We start from the raw sequence: 18,169 nt of genomic DNA on the forward strand, positions 1-18,169 counted from the left end.
TTCGCTTAATTGATTCGTGACTCCTGGTCAAACAGTGTTAGATATCGGCCTGGCAGCTCTCCAAGCCTGATAAGGTCTGTGGTTGTAAATTCACCCTTGAAAGACTGTTTGTGGGGTGATATTGTTTAGATACTAAGAAGAAAATAAGATGAAAAAATGGAAAGAGAATAAATTGAGTTGCAATGGAAACAGAACGAGGATGAAAAAAAAAGGGTTCCTTTGTCAAATTGGTATCATGGATGTATAAGGAAGTATTTGAGAGGTTAAAAATGTGAAACTTTGGAGGAGAAGGATGAGCTAGAAATTTAGATGGAGCAGTCAGACCAGGAAATAGAAGAGAGTAAAAAAAGGGGGTTTAATTGAAGAACGAAAGGAATAACAAAATAAAAAAATAAACTAGATGGTTTCATTAGGGTAAAATAGATGACAAGAGGAACCATGAAATGATAATTTGGTTATAACTTTGAAGGAGCAATTAAGGATATTGTTTATATAACAAGAAGAAAATAAGTTTAAGATGGAAAGTATGAAAAAGAGAATAATAGATTTGAAATCGGAAATAGAATTACGAGAGCTCATTCGACAATGTCAAACCGTGACCCGTCAAAACCACGTTCCACAAAAGCGCGGTCGACGAAATCGCGTATGTGACGTCATCACAACGCGACGAAAAAGATCGAAAAATTGAAATAAAAATTAAATTACAGCAAGCCGATTCACATAAAGGTAAGGGTTAGGTTAAGGGTTAGGGTTAGGGTTAGGTTAAGGGTTAGGGTTAGGTTTAGAGCGTTAGCGTTACGTTTAGCGTTAGGTTAAGGGTTAGCGTTAGGTTTTTCGTTAGGTTAAGGGTTAGGTTTAGGGTTAGGTTAAGGGTTAGGTTTAGGGTTAGGTTTGGGGGGGTTAGGGTAAGGTTTTCGCTTTATTTTTACATTTTTCGATCTTTTTCGTCGTGCTGTGATGACGTCACATATGCGCTTTCGTCGACCGCGATTTTGTCGTCCGCGGTTTTGTGGTGGAACCATGTCAAACTCCATTGTGTGTCTAATCACGCTTGGCCAATAAGGGATATTCCTATTCCTAAAATTGGGAGCAACTCACTTAACAACCGACTTGCTTAACAATGGAAATTCTGCTCCTATTTGTGGACGTAAATCAAGGACCACCCACAAGGTTTCTCTCCAGAATCATGGAATAAAAGGGGAAATAGTACCCCTTATCCTGTTTGACAGACACCCGTCTGTTAAAACATTCATAATATAAAGGGGCAGGTGAGGCTGTCCTACCTGAGCACCTGAGGGGTATTAAAATTGGGCCGGGCCTCCGCTGTGCCCTCTTCATCCTCCATTCCATCATCCTCCACGTTGGGGAAGCCGATTTCATCCTGAAACTGAATTTGGATAATTGAGTTGACAAGCAGGCATAGATTTTTTACAACACGGGAAGCGATGGTTCCCTTGAGGACTAGCGACCTCCCTTGGATTCGTTCCAAACAGGGGGACCGGGAAGACTCACCGTTTCAAACAGCTCCTCCATCAGCTCGTTCACTTCTTTCTCTGTGGGACACAAAACGGGGGGGGGGGTGGGGTGTCAGTGAAATCACCAGTTTCCTGACTTCTTAAAAACATCTGAAAAGTTGTTTAACAAAGTTATAGACAGATAGTCACCGTAGATAGATAAAGAGATAATAAAAAGATAGATAGATAGACAGATAGACAGATAGACAGATAGACAGATAGACAGACAGACAGACAGATAGATAGATAGATAGATAGATAGATAGATAGATAGATAGATAGACAGACAGACAGACAGACAGACAGACAGACAGACAGACAGACAGACAGACAGACAGACAGACAGACAGACAGATGATAGATAGAGGTAGGTAGATAGTTGGTTGGTTGGTTGGTTGGTTGGTTGGTTGGTTGGTTGGTTGGTTGGTTGGTTGGTAGGTAGGTAGGTAGGTAGGTAGGTAGGTAGGTAGGTAGGTAGGTAGGTAGGTAGGTAGATAGATAGATAGATAGATAGATAGATAGATAGATAGATAGATAGATAGATAGATAGATAGATAGATAGATAGGATAGGATAGGATAGATAGATAGATAGATAGATAGATAGATAGATAGATAGATAGATAGATAGATAGATAAGGTAGGTAGACAGACAGACAAATATAGATGATACGTAAATGTTAGAAGATATAGATAATAAACAGACAGATACAGAAGACATAGAGAGATGCAGATATAGATAGATAGGTAGGTAAGTAGGTAGATAGAAAGAAAGAAAGAAAGAAAGAAAGAAAGAAAGAAAGAAAGAAAGAAAGAAAGAAAGACAGACAGACAGACAAGGTAGGTAGACAGACAAACAAATATAATTATACGTAAATGTTAGAAGATATAGATGATAGAGAGATACAGAAGACAGAGAGATGCAGATATAGATAGAAAGATAGGTAGGTAGGTACGTAGGTAGGTTGATAGATAGATAGATAGATAGATAGATAGATAGATAGATAGATAGATAGATAGATAGATAGATAGATAGATAGATGATAGATAGATAGATAGATAGATAGATAGATAGATAGATAGATAGATAGATAGATAGATAGATAGAAGGTAGATATAGATGATACATAGATGATAGAAGATATAGATGATAGATAAAGATGATGGGCAGTCAGACAGAGACACACAGAAGACAGAGAGATGCAAATGTAGATAGATAGAAAGATAGGTAGGTAGGCAGGCAGGCAGGCAGGCAGGCAAACAGACAGATAACCTTTATTATCATTTTTTATTGTGGACACACTGGTGCATATTAAAAATTAAATTCTGTTGCCTGCTGGTCATGTGGTGTCTCAACATACGACTGCAAAAACCCATGACCACAACTCCGGGCTGTACTGCGGTTGTAAGTCGGGACTAGCCGTAGATAAGGGGAACGTACTTGTGATTCTGACGGCACGGTCGTTCCTGAAGTCCTCCGTGTCGGGTTCATCCAGATCTTCCAAAAAATTATATTCGGGATCATCGTCGTCATCGGCCTCATCTAGAAGAGGGGGGAAAAAGGAAGTTATCTTAACGAGAGAATTCCTCCTTTTCCGGATGCTTCGGGACAACGACCCAACCCGGAGGAAATGCAAATTCCTCTTTAAATTAACTTAATTAAATTAATTAAATCCTAATTAACTAATGGAGAGGAGTTGACAGCAAGGAGCAAATTCCTCAATTAAATGCACAATTGAGTCCAACATTTCTGTTGTTAAGTGCAACATTTGTTAATTGAGCTTCGCCCCGTTTTATGACTTTTCTTGCCACTGCTGTTAAGTGAATCCCTTGCCGCCGACAAGTTAGTAACCCGGGCCGTTAAATGAATGGACTTCGCTTGTCAAAAGGTTGCAAAAGCGGGTCGCATGACCGGCTCTGGGACCTAGCAACCGTCATAAGTATGAGTCGGTTTGCCAAGCGTCTGAATTTGACCACCTGACCACGGGGAGAGAGAGAAACCTCTAAGTGGCCTCAGCAACCCTCTAAAAGGGACACAAATGACCAGCTGCCTGCAAGGAGCATCAATCCTTCCGTTCTCCAAACCTCCAATCAGAACTGAAGAAGCTTCTTGGAGGAGAAGCGAAACGTCTTCAAAAGAAAAGAACCAAGTTTTTGCACAAAAATAGAAAAATAAAGAGACTCCCTCTGAACAAGAAATAATAGATAAGATCTTGACCTGCGCAGAGATGGACAGGCTGACTCTAGAACTCAAAAAACGAATATCGGAATATCACAAAATCTGCGACCAATGGTTAGAAACGAGGGGAAAAGGACGGGATAGAAAAACCGAGACAAGAACTGGGAAACGTGGTATTAAGAATGTGTGATAGGTAGGAATTGGATGTGTATTTGTATGATTAGTAATTGTATAAAAGAAAGGATCAACGGATGGGTCATCTGACCGACTACACCTACCTATGTAATGGATATAAAATGTAACTGTTGTAAGATCTAATCACTATATGGAAACGTTTATGCCAGAAATGTCGCACTGTGTCCATTGCTTTTAATCTTCATCTAATAAAAAACTTAAAGAAAAAACCAATAAAGTCCTCTTGATTCCTGAAAAAAATGCACCTTTGGGACAGAATACTATAAACTAGCCATTTCTATATATATATATATTTTAAATCAGTCTAATCCAGTGGTCGGCAACCTTAAACACTCAAAAGAGCCACAACTGGAACATCCACCCACATCGCTCAATTCTGGAGCCGACCGGAAGTCCAATTTCCCCACCATAGTCTCCTCCTAGCGGAGTGTCCTTTTTCCTCTACCTGTCCTAACTGTGGAGCCGAGCGGTGACAGCGAGCCGCAGAAGAGGGACGGAAGAGCCACAGGTCGTGCCCCCCCCCCCCCCCGGTCTAATCAGTAAAACCCAAACTCTGCAAATACTACTGCAACGTGCTCTACATGGGGCAGCCCTTGAAGAGCATTCGGAGACTTCAGCTTGTCCAGAATGCAGCCGCGCGAGCGATTGTGGGTGCACCTCGGTTCACCCACGTAACACCTATCCTCCGCGAGCTGCACTGGCTGCCTATTGGTCTCCGGATACGCTTCAAGGCACTAGTCGTCACTTATAAAGCCCTTCATGGTATTGGACCTGGGTACTTGAGAGACCGCCTGCTGCCAATCACCTCCGCTAGACCGATTAGATCCCACAGATTAGGCCTCCTCCGAATCCCATCTGCTGGCCAGTGTCGACTGGCGACTACCCACAGCCTTCTCTGTGGCTGCTCCGACCCTCTGGAACGAACTCCCCGTGGAGATTCGAACACTCACCACCCTCCAGGCCTTCCGCAAAGCCCTTAAAACCTGGTTGTTCCGACAGGCCTGGGGCTAAAGAGCTGTTGCCCCCGTCTCGAATGGTATGACTGTTGTGAGTTTTAAATTATATATTGTTATGCTGTTGTTTTTTAAATCTTTTGTCTGTATCCCCCTCCCCGGTTCGAGTTGTGAGCCGCCCTGAGTCCCTTTCGGGGGGAAAAGGGCAGTATATAAATTTAATAAACTGAACTGAACTGAACTCGAAGTTTCATTTCCTTCCATCTCAAACTTGCCTTCGTTTTCCACGTCGTCATTCATCAGCCCGCCCAGCCACCGCTTCCAGTCTTCGTCGTCCGCCGTATTGGGGTCGTACATGTCCGGAGTGATGTCCGGAGCCCGAAGCTCGGCCTCCAGTTGACCGAGGGGCACATCCTTCAGTGGTCTCTTGGATCGGGTGCGGAAGGCAATTAAGCTGTCTTCCAGAGGCTGGGACGGAAAGGGAGAGTCTTAAACACTGGAAGCGGTTCTCGCGAGAACAGTTCCCGCGGTCTTCTTTAACGAGATTTGTTGAGGTGAGAAAGAGGCGGTGAAAAGAATTCCTGGCAATGGAAGCATTTCCCATTCACCACGAATAATTATCTAAAGACTCTTGAGTTCTAATCCCGCTTGAGACATGAAAAACAGCCGGTTGACTTTTGGCCAATCATCAAGAGGCTGACAGTGAGAACAATTAAGCAGTGGAACAGCTTGCCACCAGAAGTTGTGGGTGCCCGGCCAACTTTTTTCGAGCGAACCAAAGACAAGGAGAAAAATTATGTGGTTGAATTTCATTCGGATTATTTGAAATTCTCTTTCAATGGATGCCTCTGTGAATAAGAAGAATGGGGGGGGGGAGGCTGGGTTGGGGGAGGGCTTAGCCCTAGAATATAGAATAACAAAGAGTTGGAAGGGACCTTGGAGGTCTTCTAGTCCAACCCTCTGTCTAGGCAGAAAAACGTACACCACTTCAGACAAATGGTTGACCAACATCTTCTTTAAAACTTCCAGCGGTGGAACATTCACAACTTCTGGAGGCAATTTCTGTTCCACAGGTTAATTGTTCTCACTGTCTGGAAATTTCTCCTAAGTTGCTTCTCTCCTTGATTAGTTTCCACCCATTGCTTCTTGTTCTACCCTCAGGGGCTTTGGAGAATAGCTTGACTCCCTCTTCTTTGGGGCAACCCCTAAGATATTGGAAGATTACTATCCGGTCTCCCCTAGTCCTCCTTTTCATTAAACTAGACATCCCCAGTTCCTGCAACCGTTCTTGATATGTTTTAGCCTCCAGGCCCTTAATCCTCTTTGTTGCTCTTCTCTGCACTCTTTCTAGAGTTTCCACCATCTCTTTTACAACCAAAACTGAATGCTGTATTCCAAGTGTGCCCTTAACAAGGCCTTATAAAGTGGTATCAACCCTTCACCTGATTTTGATTCTATCCCTCTGTTGATGCAGCCTAGAACTTCTCTCTTTTCATTGGGGGGGGGGGGAGATATTTGGTAGGTCTTACCTGGAAGGCATCCATGCAGACGGGGCTGGAGGCCAGTTCTTCATCCACCGCATGGAGCTTCTCCATGAAGACGGTGTCCTTGTTCTGCTTGGGCTTGGGGGGCGGTGGGGGGCCCATCGGGATGACCTCGGCGCTGACATGTCGCTGGGCAGGAGGGCTGGTCTCCTTCTCGGCCTGGACGAGAGAAACTGGCACAGCTCAGGGGCTGACAACAACCTCCTGAGTCGTTAAAAGGCTTCTAAGCGCATTCCTTACAGGGAGTCCTCGCGCTTACGACCGCAACGGGCCCCCGACATTTATGCCGCTGAGTGAGATGTTCGCGAAGGGAACCCTGCCTCCCCGTTTTATGACTTGTGTTTATTTCGCTTCATTTATTTATTTGGGAGATTTATATTGTTATAACCATATTTTTATTTCCATTTTCATAACATACAATCACATGTATACTATACATAGCCAGTATCATATAGTATTAAATAATGATTGCATCAGTTCCTCTTGTCCTCAACGCCCCAAAAAGATTAACACTCATTATTAGCTCTTCTACTCTCCATACACCTCTTTCTTCTACCTCCCTCCAACTTCCTATCTTCCCTCCATCATCCTTTTCTACTCTACTTCCCCTTCCTTTCTCCTTCTCCTCTCTCTACATTCCACTCCTCCTCATCCTCATCTTCCCCTCTTACACTCTCTCCTATCCCTCTCTTCCCACCTTTCTTCTCCCTTCTGCTTCCCACTCTTCCTCTCATTGGTGTATTTCCACTTCCATACTACTCTACTTCCCCTTCCTTTCTCCTTCTCCTCTCTCCCCTTACCACTCCTCCTTATACACCTCATCTTCCCCCTTCCCCCTCTCTCCTATCCCTCTCTTCCTATCTTCTTCTCTCCTCTACTTCCGACTCTTCTACATCCTGTCTTCCCTCCATCATTTTCTACTCTACTTCCCCTTCCTTTCTCCTTCTCCTCTCTCCCCTTACCACTCCTCCTTATACACCTCATCTTCCCCCTTCACCCTCTCTCCTATCCCTCTCTTCCTATCTTCTTCTCTCCTCTGCTTCCGACTCTTCTACATCCTGTCTTCCCTCCATCATTTTCTACTCTACTTCCCCTTCCTTTCTCCTTCTCCTCTCTCCCCTTACCACTCCTCCTTGTACACCTCATCTTCCCCCTTCCCCCTCTCTCCTATCCCTCTCTTCCTATCTTTCTTCTCTCCTCTGCTTCCGACTCTCCTACATCCTGTCTTCCCTCCATCATTTTCTACTCTACTCTATTTGGGAGATTTATATTACCGCGTATCCAGCCACGGCGACTCGAGGCGGCTTAAAAGAATATAAAACCTCATATATAAAAGCAATAAAACTCCATTTATAATAAAACTTCTTCAAAAACTTAAAAAGGAGAGTCATAGAATAATGAATTAACGTAATTAAAATCACCCCCTTCGCCCCGGGGAATCACTGATTAAGGGAATCGCGGCAGTGGTTAAGATAGCAACACGGTCGTTAAGCGAATCCGAGTTTCCCCGTGGACTCGGCTTGAACGAAGGTCGCAAAAGGGGATCGCGTGAAAACACACACAGGCACACACACACACGGGACGCTACGGCCGTCGTAAATGTGAATCGGTGGCCAAGCATCCGAATGCAAATCGCTTGACCGTGGGATGTTGCCACTGTCGTTAAGTGTGAAATATTCGTGAGTTGAATTTTTTTTCACATTTCACTGAATTTTTTTTTCAGTGCCATTGTAAATTTGGACGGTCGCTAAACAAACACTTGTCATCCGAGAACGACCTCCATCATTTGTATTTGTATTTGTATTTATTAATATTTGTATGCCGCCCTTTTCCCCAAGGGGACTCAGGGCGGCTCACAATTCAAAGGCAGGGGGAGACAAACCGAGTTACATATAGGACAATACATCATTAAAAGCACAATATTCATACAATTCGGGTACAGTGAAGGTCTTTAGCCCCAGGCCTGTCGGGACAGCCAGGTTTTAAGTGCTATGCGGAAGGTCTGGAGGGTGGTGAGGGTACGAATCTCCACGGGGAGTTCGTTCCATAGGGTCGGAGCTGCCACAGAGAAGGCTCTGCTCCGCGTAGTTGCCAGTCGACATTGACTGGCTGATAGAACTCGGAGGAGGCCTAACCTGTGGGATCTAATTGGTCGAGTGGAGGCAATTGGCATATAACGTACTCCCTGACTTATAACCGTTCATTTTGCCGCCGCCAGAAAACGGGGCTGAAAAAAGTGACACACAATTCGTCTTCTTGGGAACACCGTAAAGGTAGATCTTGACTGACACCTGTTGGCTTAGCGGCCATTCAAAGTTACACTGGCACGTGTGTGTGTGTGTATGTGTGTATGTGTGTGTGTGACTCAGTGCCCTGTTTCACACTTATGACGGAGGCAGCATTCCAGGGTCACTGGATCGCCGTTGATACGACTTTCCCAGCCGGATCAAACTCAAGGGGGAAAACCGGATTTGTTTAAGGACTGCTTGATTCACTTAACGATGGCCGTGCTTCGCTGAACAACCAGAGCAAGCGTGTGAGAGGAAGGCAGAGGATGGAGGAAGCGCTTACCTCCAAGGGGGGGCTGCCTTCCTCGTCCGTCTCCACCGTCTCTGACTGTCTCCAACGACGCTTGGACCCCCGGGGGGAGGAGGTGCTGCTTTCTACATCGCTCTCCAATAAACTCTGGAAAAGAAACAAGAAATCAGTGTGTGTGTGTGAGAGAGAGAGAGAGAGAGAGGGAGGGAGGGAGGGAGGGAGGGAGGGAGGGAGAGAGAGAGAAAGGGAGAGGGAGATGTTGTTGTTGACTATGGCTGCTGGTAGCTTGACTCCGCTGGTCAAACTACCAGCAGCCATAGCAGAACTTATAGGAGAGAAATACAAAACCGGAAAATGAATAAAAAGGTGGAAATATAAAATAGACTGTGGACATAGTAGGAAATAAAATGATAATAAGATGATTTAAGTGTACATGAAGGTTGTTATATATAGGAGAAAAGCTATATGAAATAAAATATGTAGGTCAGTAGGTCGGTAGGTAGGTAGATAGATAGATAGATAGAGAGAGATAGGATAGATGATAGATAGATAGATATATTTAGATGTTTAGATAGATATAGATAGATATTTAGATAGATTGATATTTAGATATATTTAGATATAGATACAAAGATAGACAGATAGATAGAAAGATAGATAGATATAGATATTTAGATAGATATTTAGATATTTAGATAGATAGATAGATAGATAGATAGATAGATAGATAGATAGATAGATAGATAGATAGATAGATATTTAGATAGATAGATATTTAGATATTTAGATAGATGGATGGATGGATGGATGGATGGATGGATGATAGATAGATAGATAGATAGATAGATAGATAGATAGATAGATAGATAGATAGATAGATAGATTTAGATGTTTAGATAGATATAGATAGATATTTAGATAGAGATAGATATTTAGATAGATTGATATTTAGATATATTTAGATATGTTTACAAAGATAGATAGATAGATAGATAGATAGATAGATAGATAGATAGATAGATAGACAGACAGAAAGATAGATAGACAGATATAGATATTTAGATAGATATTTAGATATTTAGATATTTAGATAGATGGATGGATGGATGATAGGTAGATAGGTAGGTAGGTAGGTAGGTAGGTAGGTAGGTAGGTAGGTAGGTAGGTAGATAGATAGATAGATAGATAGATAGATAGATAGATAGATAGATAGATAGATAGATAGATAGATAGATATAAGATTTACAGGTACAGATAAAGGAAATACAATGGATATGTAAAAGAAATATAATGTGTTGCAAAGATGTTATGTCTGTATAAACAAAATTAAAACATTTTTTTAAAAAAGGAGAGAATAACAGAAAAACAGAATTGGAAGGGACTGTAGAGGTCTTCTAGTCTAACCCCCTGCTCAAGCAGGAGACCCTATCCCGTTTCAAACAAGTGGCTGTCCAGTCTTTTATTAAAAACCTCCAATGATGGGGAAGGAAGGAAGGAAGGAAGGAAGGAAGGAATCACAGAATAGCATAGTTGGAAGGGACTTTAGAGGTCTTCTAGTCCAACCCCCTGCTCAAACAGGAAAACCCATCCCATTTCAGACCAACAATTGTCTAATCTTTTCTTGAAAATCTCCAATGATGGAGAAGGGAGAGAGAGGGAAAAGCGAAGATTTCTGGTGTCAGAAGTGGGGTAATTCTAGACACCAGTTTCGGGGGGGACATAAAGGAGAATGCTGAAAGTGGTGGGGTGGCCTTAAGAGGCGGAGCCCTTGCCTCACAGTCAAGAGGCCATGAGTTCGAGGCTAGGTAGAGGCAGATATTTCTCTCTCTGGCCATATATCTGCTGGAAAAAAAAAACTCCGCCCTGGCGACAGGAAGGGCATCTGGCCACTAAAAACATTCACCTCCATTCAGACTCCATCCCGCTGGCTCCGGCGGGCACAACCACCAGTAGGGAAAGTAAGTAAATACGGTTACACAAACACACACACACACCGCTCCACTTGTAAAGCATACCTCTTCTGCCGTTTCATCTTCTTCATCCTCTTCCGGTTGGTACTCCTCGTCGGACGAATCGTCGTCTTCGAGAGGGATGTCGACAAACTGAGGGGGCTGCAGCGATGGGGAAGGGGAGAGGGGGGGGGGCAAGAAAAAGGAAGAAGGGCAGAAAGATGAGTTTTCCCAGAGAGAAAAAAGAGGGGCGGGAGAAGGAGCTTTCATGGATTGGCGGAGCAGGCCAGACCCCACAGTCCTCCTCCTCTTCATCCCCCTCTTCTTCTTCCTCCTCCTCCCTCCTCCTCCTTTTCTCCAATCCCCATTCCCTTCTAGCACTGATGACGTTACCTAGTTGGGTCAGGAAACGTCTGCAAGGAAACCACCATTCTCAGAGAGCACCAAGGACCCCACAGTTCTCCTCCTCCTCTTCCTCCCCCTCTTCTTCTTCCTCCTCCTCCCCCTTTTCTCCACAATCCCCATTCCCTTCTAGCACTGATGATGTTCCCTAGTTGGGTCATGAAACGTTTGCAAGAAAACCACCAACCTCAGAGAGCACCAAGCACCCCCACAGAGAAAAGAATTTGCTAACCCATCCCGACCAGCGCAGCAAATGTGTGTATTTTTCAGATTTTTTTATGGGCTTCTACTCCCAACATATAAAAGGACAATAAAAGATGATTATTTAAAAAAAAAAAAAACTCAAGAGGGCCCACCTTGATTTCGTTGGCTTTCTTGATGGGAGAAATGTTCCAGGTGGGAATTACCTGAGGAGGCAAGAAGCATGATTGGCATCCTCTGCCATCAAATATAAAAACAAAACATCACAAATAAATCCTGGTGTGAATTCTACGCAGGACCTGCCTCCCATTCATTCGTGCGATCATTTCTAATTAGAACTTTCTAAAAAGGGCCCCACGTTCATCCAAGCCGTTTCAGAAAACAGGCGGAATATAATATTATAATATTAATAAAGAAAAGAAAAGCAAGCCACTTTGGGCCAATCACCAGGAGACGGGGAGTTCTAGTCCCACTTTAATCATGAAAACCAACTGGGTGACTTTGGGCCAGTCCCTTTCTCTCAGCCCAACAAACCTCACAGGGTTGTTGTCGAGGGGAAAATCGGAGGAGGAAGGGATATTCATAAAAATAATAAAAGCAGGATGGAAATCAATATTTTTAAACCCCACAATTTAGGTATAGGTACGAACGAATGAGCTGTACTGCTATTATATTTTACTTACCACCCCTTTCTCTACCACTTCCTTCAGCTTGGACCGTGTCATTTTGGGCTCCTGAATTGGGGGAAGGGGGAAAAGGAAAGAAAGAAAGAAAGAAAGAAAGAAAGAAAGAAAGAAAGAAAGAAAGAAAGAAAGAAAGAAAGAAAGAAAGAAAGAAAGAAAGAAACAGAGAGAGGGAGGGAGGGAGAGAGAGACAGAGAGAGAGAGAGAGGACGAGGGGGTAAGAGAAAGAGGGTAAGAGAAAGAGAGAAATAAAGAGAGGGAAAGAGCAAAAAGAGAAAGAGAAAGAAATAGAGAGAAAAAGAGAATGGGGAAGAGAGAGAGAAAGAGAGACAAAGAGAAAGAGAGACAAATGGGAAGCAAGAGAGAAAGAGAATGAGAGAGTATAAGAGAAAGAAAGAGGGAGAGAAGATAGATATTTAGATAGATAGATAGATAGATAGATAGATAGATAGATAGATAGATAAATAGATAGATAGATTTAGATATTTAGATAGATATTTAGATAGATATTTAGACAGATATTTAAATATTTAGATATAGATATTTAGATATATAGATAAATAGATAGATATAGATAGATATAGATAGATATAGATAGATAGATATTTAGATAGATAGATAGATAGATAGATAGATAGATAGATAGATAGATAGATAGATAGATAGATAGATAGATAGTTATAGTTATATAAGATTTACAGGTACAGATAAAGGACATACAATGGATATGTAAAAGAAGTACAATGTGTTGCAAAGATTGAGAGAGTGAGAGAGTATAAGAGAAAGAAAGAGAGAGAGAGAGGGTAAGAGAAAAAGAGACAGATAAAGAAAGAGGGAGAGAAGAAAGAGAAAAAGAAAGAATGAGAGAAAAAAGAGAAAGGGGAAGAAAGAGAGGGAAAGAGAGAAAAAGACAAAGAGAAAGAGAGGAGAGAGAAATGAGGAGAGAGAAGGAAAGAGAAAAAGAAAGAGGGAGAGAGAAAAAAGAGAGAATGAGAGGGAAAGAAATAGAAGAGAAAGAGAGAAAAGAGAGAGATGGAGAAGAGAGTTGTTTAATTAAACTATGATTAGATCTGCTAGATCTATTTTTCCCTCTGCTGAGATACACACCCCATCTAACAATTGCTTCCCCCCCCCTCCTCTCTTCTCTTCCAACAGCCCCCAGACTCACAAAAACAGGGGCGTCCTCCGTCTCACTGATGGCGGCTTTCATCATGGCCACCACGTGCTCGTTGGTGATGACTTCCTGCGAGGGGGGGGGGAATTAAAGAGTTTCTCAGCTTGATGACTTCCAAGCCAGGAAAAGCCGCTTGTGAACCAGCCCCGTGAGTCGGGACAGGAAGGGAATCAACCACAGGTAGTCCTCGACTTACGACCATCACGGCGCCCCAAATCTCCCTCGCAAAGCAACGGAAAGGGAAGGCTGGCGACCGTTGGTGCCACGGTTTTAAAGGTATCGCTGCAGCCGTTAAGCGAATGATGCGGTCGTTAAGCAAATCAGGCTTCCCCTATCGGCTTCTGGTTCAACGGAAGCTTGAGAAGACGGCAAAGAGTGATCACACATGACCTGCGATCGTCGTAAGTTGGAACACGCTGGTGGTCGAGCATCCAAATCTTGACCAGGAGGACGCTGACTAACGGTCACGAGGAAACCGTCCTCGACTTACGACCACAACTGAGCCCAGAATTTCGGTGGCTAAGGCAGCCGCTTGTCCAGGGAGTTTTGCCCCCATGTTATGAACTTTCCTGCCACGGTTGTTAAGCGAATCGCCGCCCTTGTTAAATTAGCCACACGGTCGTTAAGCAAACCTGGCTTCCCGCCATTGACTTCCCTCGTGAGAAGGTCACAAAAAGGGGAATCACGTTGACCGTCGTAAAGGCGAGTCCCTTGCCAAGCGCCTGGATTTCGATCACACGGCTAAGCCGCAACGGTCGTTAAGTGTGAAAAACAGTCAATTTCAGTGGCGTTGTCACTCAACGGATTGCGGTTTAAGTCGAGGGCTACCTGTGTTAAGTCATCTTTTTTCCCCCCCGGGGCTGTTCTAACTTTGAACGATCGCTAAATAAATCGTTGTAAGTCGAGGACGACCCTCTTCGCGGCCCCACCCCATCAGCCACCGCCCGCACTTACGTGAAGGATGTTGCGTACGTTGACAGCCGTCAAATTGTGCTGCTTCGCCCCATCTTCCAGCGTCCGGTCCAAGGTTTTGTCCAGTTTGAGGTCACAATCTAAAGTCCTTCCTCCTCCTCTTCCTCCTCCTTCGTCTTCCTCGGACGACTTCCCTTCCCATTGCCTTTTAACTCCCTTCCGCCTGGGTTTTTTCCCTCCTTCTCGTTCGTCTGCAAACGGGGGGGGGGGGGGGGGGGGAGATTGCAAACTCACTTAGCAACAGAAATTTGACTCAAAAAATTAACCATGTTTACCTGGAATTGTATGTACGCGTGACCCGTCAAAACCGCGCTCGACTAAACCGCGCCCGATTAAACCACGTCGCTGACGTCATCAACAGGGCGACAACAGCCAGCGCGGAGAAAGAAGGGCGCTTTAAATAGCGCTTTGAAAGCAAGCCGATTCAACTTAAGGTAAGGGTTAGGTTTAGGGTTAGCTTTAGGTTAAGGGTTAGGGTTAAATTTAGGGTTAGGTTAAGGGTTAGGATTAGGGTTAGGATTAGGTTTAGGGTTAGGTTAAGGGTTAGGTTAAGGGTTAGGTTTAGGGTTAGGTTTAGGATTAGGTTTAGGGGGGGTTAGGTTTAGGGGTTAATTTTAGGTTTAGGGTTTACAGCGTGCTTCTGTCTCCGCGCTGTTGTCGCCCTGTTGATGACGTCAGCGATGCGGTTTAGTCGGACGCGGTTTAGTCGAGCGCGGTTTTGTGGTGGAACCGTATGTATGTATATATAGCACATTAGAGATAAACAATATTTGGTTATGAATAGCTAATTATAGAAAGGGAAAATACTAATTGCAAAGAAACTGATACGGAACTGCCCTATGATTTTTGATGGAACTTTTGATTCCTATGTTGTCCTAAGTCATGTGTTTGTTGTTGATGTGTTTATGTGTGTAAAATAAAAACTTTAAAAAAAAATTAAAAGATTAAAAGCTTGGGGGGGGAAAAGAAAGAGATTTTAGGCTCAAATGTGGTCGCACCTCGAGAGCTATACGTAAGTCAACCCCAGTTACAAAAACATTGGGGTGTCTGGCCTGTTCATGACTCACCCACTGAAATAAAAAGTCTCGTTTCCTCGGCTTCTTCCTTAATTCCTTGAAGCGGCTCGACCTTCTGTGTGACCCCCACGGGTTTCATCGTTGGGGAAACCTCTCCTTCATCCTCCTGTTCCATCTCTGGCTTGGGCAAAAGGGGGCCATCTGGGAAAAAGGAGGGGGAAAAGCAGTCAAAATGTCATTTATTTTATTATTCTATTTCAATTTGTGTTCCGAATCTGATTTTTGTGGTGCTGTTTTTGATAGGTTGGACTGTTTTATCCCTTTGTGTAAAGACAGATGCAAAAAATGAGTGAAATAGTTCTGCTTTCTCCGTGTTGTTTGTCACCTTCTTGCCACTTTCTCCCATTTTCTATTCTATTCTATCCTCTATTCATTCCATATTTTATTCTATTCTATCGTCTATTCATTCCATATTTTATTCTATTCTATCCTCTATTCATTCCACATTCTATTCTATTCTGCCCTCTATTCATTCCATATTTTATTCTATTCTATCCTCTATTCATTCCATATTCTATTCTATTCTCTATTCATTCCATATTCTATTCTATTCTCTATTCATTCCATATTCTATTCTATTCTCTATTCATTCCATATTCTATTCTATTCTCTATTCATTCCATATTTTATTCTATTCTATCCTCTATTCATTCCATATTTTATTCTATTCTATCCTCTATTCATTCCATATTTTATTCTATTCTATCCTCTATTCATTCCACATTCTATTCTATTCTGCCCTCTATTCATTCCATATTTTATTCTATTCTATCTATTCATTCCATATTTTATTCTATTCTATCCGCTATTCATTCCGTATTCTATTCTATTCTCTATTCATTCCATATTCTATTCTATTCTCTATTCATTCCATATTCTATTCTATTCTATCCTCTATTCATTCCATATTTTATTCTATTCTATCCTCTATTCATTCCACATTCTATTCTATTCTGCCCTCTATTCATTCCATATTTTATTCTATTCTATCTATTCATTCCATATTTTATTCTATTCTATCCGCTATTCATTCCGTATTCTATTCTATTCTCTATTCATTCCATATTCTACTCTATTCTATCCTCTATTCATTCCATATTTTATTCTATTCTATCCTCTATTCATTCCATATTTTATTCTATTCTATCCTCTATTCATTCCATATTCTATTCTATCCTCTATTCATTCCATATTCTATTCTATCCTCTATTCATTCCATATTTTATTCTACTCTATCCTCTATTCATTCCACATTCTATTCTAGTCTATCCTCTATTCATTCCACCTTCTATTCTAATTCTATTCTATCCTATTCTTATTCTATTCTTATTCTATTCTCTATTCTAATTCTATTTTAATCAATTCTTACGGCCACTACAGAATCAGAGATGATGGGAAAAGGATGGTCCATAAGTATAAAATAATTGGTTCCTCCCATTCGGTCAAAGGAGGGTTGATTTCCTCGTGATCACCAAGCTGGCTGATCCCACCTGAAGGAGACGCCTCCATGGGAAGAGGCTGGGCTTCGGAAAAGGAATCCGCCCGGATGGTTTTCCTCTTCTTGCATGGTAGCATGGTGGGAGAGAGGGACATGGCAGCTAAAGGCTTCCCAACGGCGTCCTGCAAAGGCCAGAAAGAAAAAAGAAAAGAGAGAATTTGAACAGCAGCAAAAAAAAAGTCATAAAACCGGTCACGACTCACTTCCCGCCCGCCTTGGTTAACGACAGAAATTCTGGTCCCGACTGCGGTTATTCGTTAAGGGAGTTTAGCCCGTTTTACGACCTTTCTTGCCTCAGTTTAAGCGAATCCCAATCATGTGGTTAAGTTAGCAACATGGTTGTTAAGTGAATCTGGCTTCCTCCTTGTCTCCGATTGACAGAAGGTGGCAAAAGGGACCCTGTTACCATCATAAATACGGGTCCATGGCCAAACGTCTGAATTTGGATCACATAACCGTGGGGATGCCATGATGGTTGTAAGTGTGAAAAGCAGTCATAAATCTTTTTTTCCCCAGCACTGTCCTAACTTCAGTCACTAAATGAGCGGTTGTAAGTCGAGGACTACCTATATTACTTCATTTATTAATGCAATATATAGATATATATATATATGCAATCTATATATAATGCAATATATAATACAATCTATATAATGCAATCTATTTATGCAATATATATTTATATGTTCATTTATTGATTATATATATATATATATATGTATGTATATATATATATAAAATGTTCATTTATCAATATATAATATATAAATAGATATAGATATATAATGCAATATATAATACAATTTATATAATGCAATACATTTATGCAATATATATTTATATCTTTTGTTGATTATATATATAATCAACAAATATACATTATATATATAATGTTCGTTTATCAATGCAATATATAAATAGATATATATGCAATCTATATATAATGCAATCTATTTATGCAATATATATTCATATCTTCATTTATTAATGCAATATATGTATCTATCTTCATTTATTAATGCAATGTATATAATGTACATAATGCAATATATCTATATGTTCATTTATTAATGCAATACACACACACAATCTCTAAATTCCTGAAAAAGGAAGAGAGTGGTGGATGGGCTTGACCACCATCAGAACTTGCATGGCTGGGGATGATGGGTCTTGCCACTCAACAGGAAGCAGGTTAGGGGAGGTTTCATCCAATTGGGGGGGGGGGGGGTTAGGATGATGGTCCCTGTAGTCGAGCTCTTTTAGAGGACGCTGGCCTGGCAAAAGCCCCCCAGA

At 42.1% G+C, this 18,169-nt stretch overlaps 1 protein-coding gene across 1 annotated transcript in view; it reads right to left on the reverse strand.

Annotated features, from left to right (window-relative positions):
• Positions 1-18,169, reverse strand: part of GON4L (gon-4 like) — a 40,526-nt gene that overhangs the window by 22,102 nt on the left and 255 nt on the right. The window contains 13 exon segments of the mRNA XM_087705151.1: positions 1,284-1,387; positions 1,513-1,553; positions 2,954-3,055; positions 5,115-5,307; positions 6,369-6,542; positions 8,955-9,068; positions 10,937-11,032; positions 11,629-11,679; positions 12,157-12,207; positions 13,325-13,399; positions 14,285-14,493; positions 15,370-15,519; positions 16,869-16,998. Of these exon segments, the coding sequence (XP_087561277.1) occupies positions 1,284-1,387; positions 1,513-1,553; positions 2,954-3,055; positions 5,115-5,307; positions 6,369-6,542; positions 8,955-9,068; positions 10,937-11,032; positions 11,629-11,679; positions 12,157-12,207; positions 13,325-13,399; positions 14,285-14,493; positions 15,370-15,519; positions 16,869-16,971 (1,463 nt within the window). The 5' untranslated portion in view covers positions 16,972-16,998.

This window comes from Thamnophis sirtalis, unplaced genomic scaffold (genome assembly GCF_051295495.1).
Source record: "Thamnophis sirtalis isolate CommonGarterSnake01/CBP01778 unplaced genomic scaffold, rThaSir2_p1.2 scaffold_2, whole genome shotgun sequence".
Classification (NCBI taxonomy): Eukaryota; Metazoa; Chordata; class Lepidosauria; order Squamata; family Natricidae; genus Thamnophis; species Thamnophis sirtalis.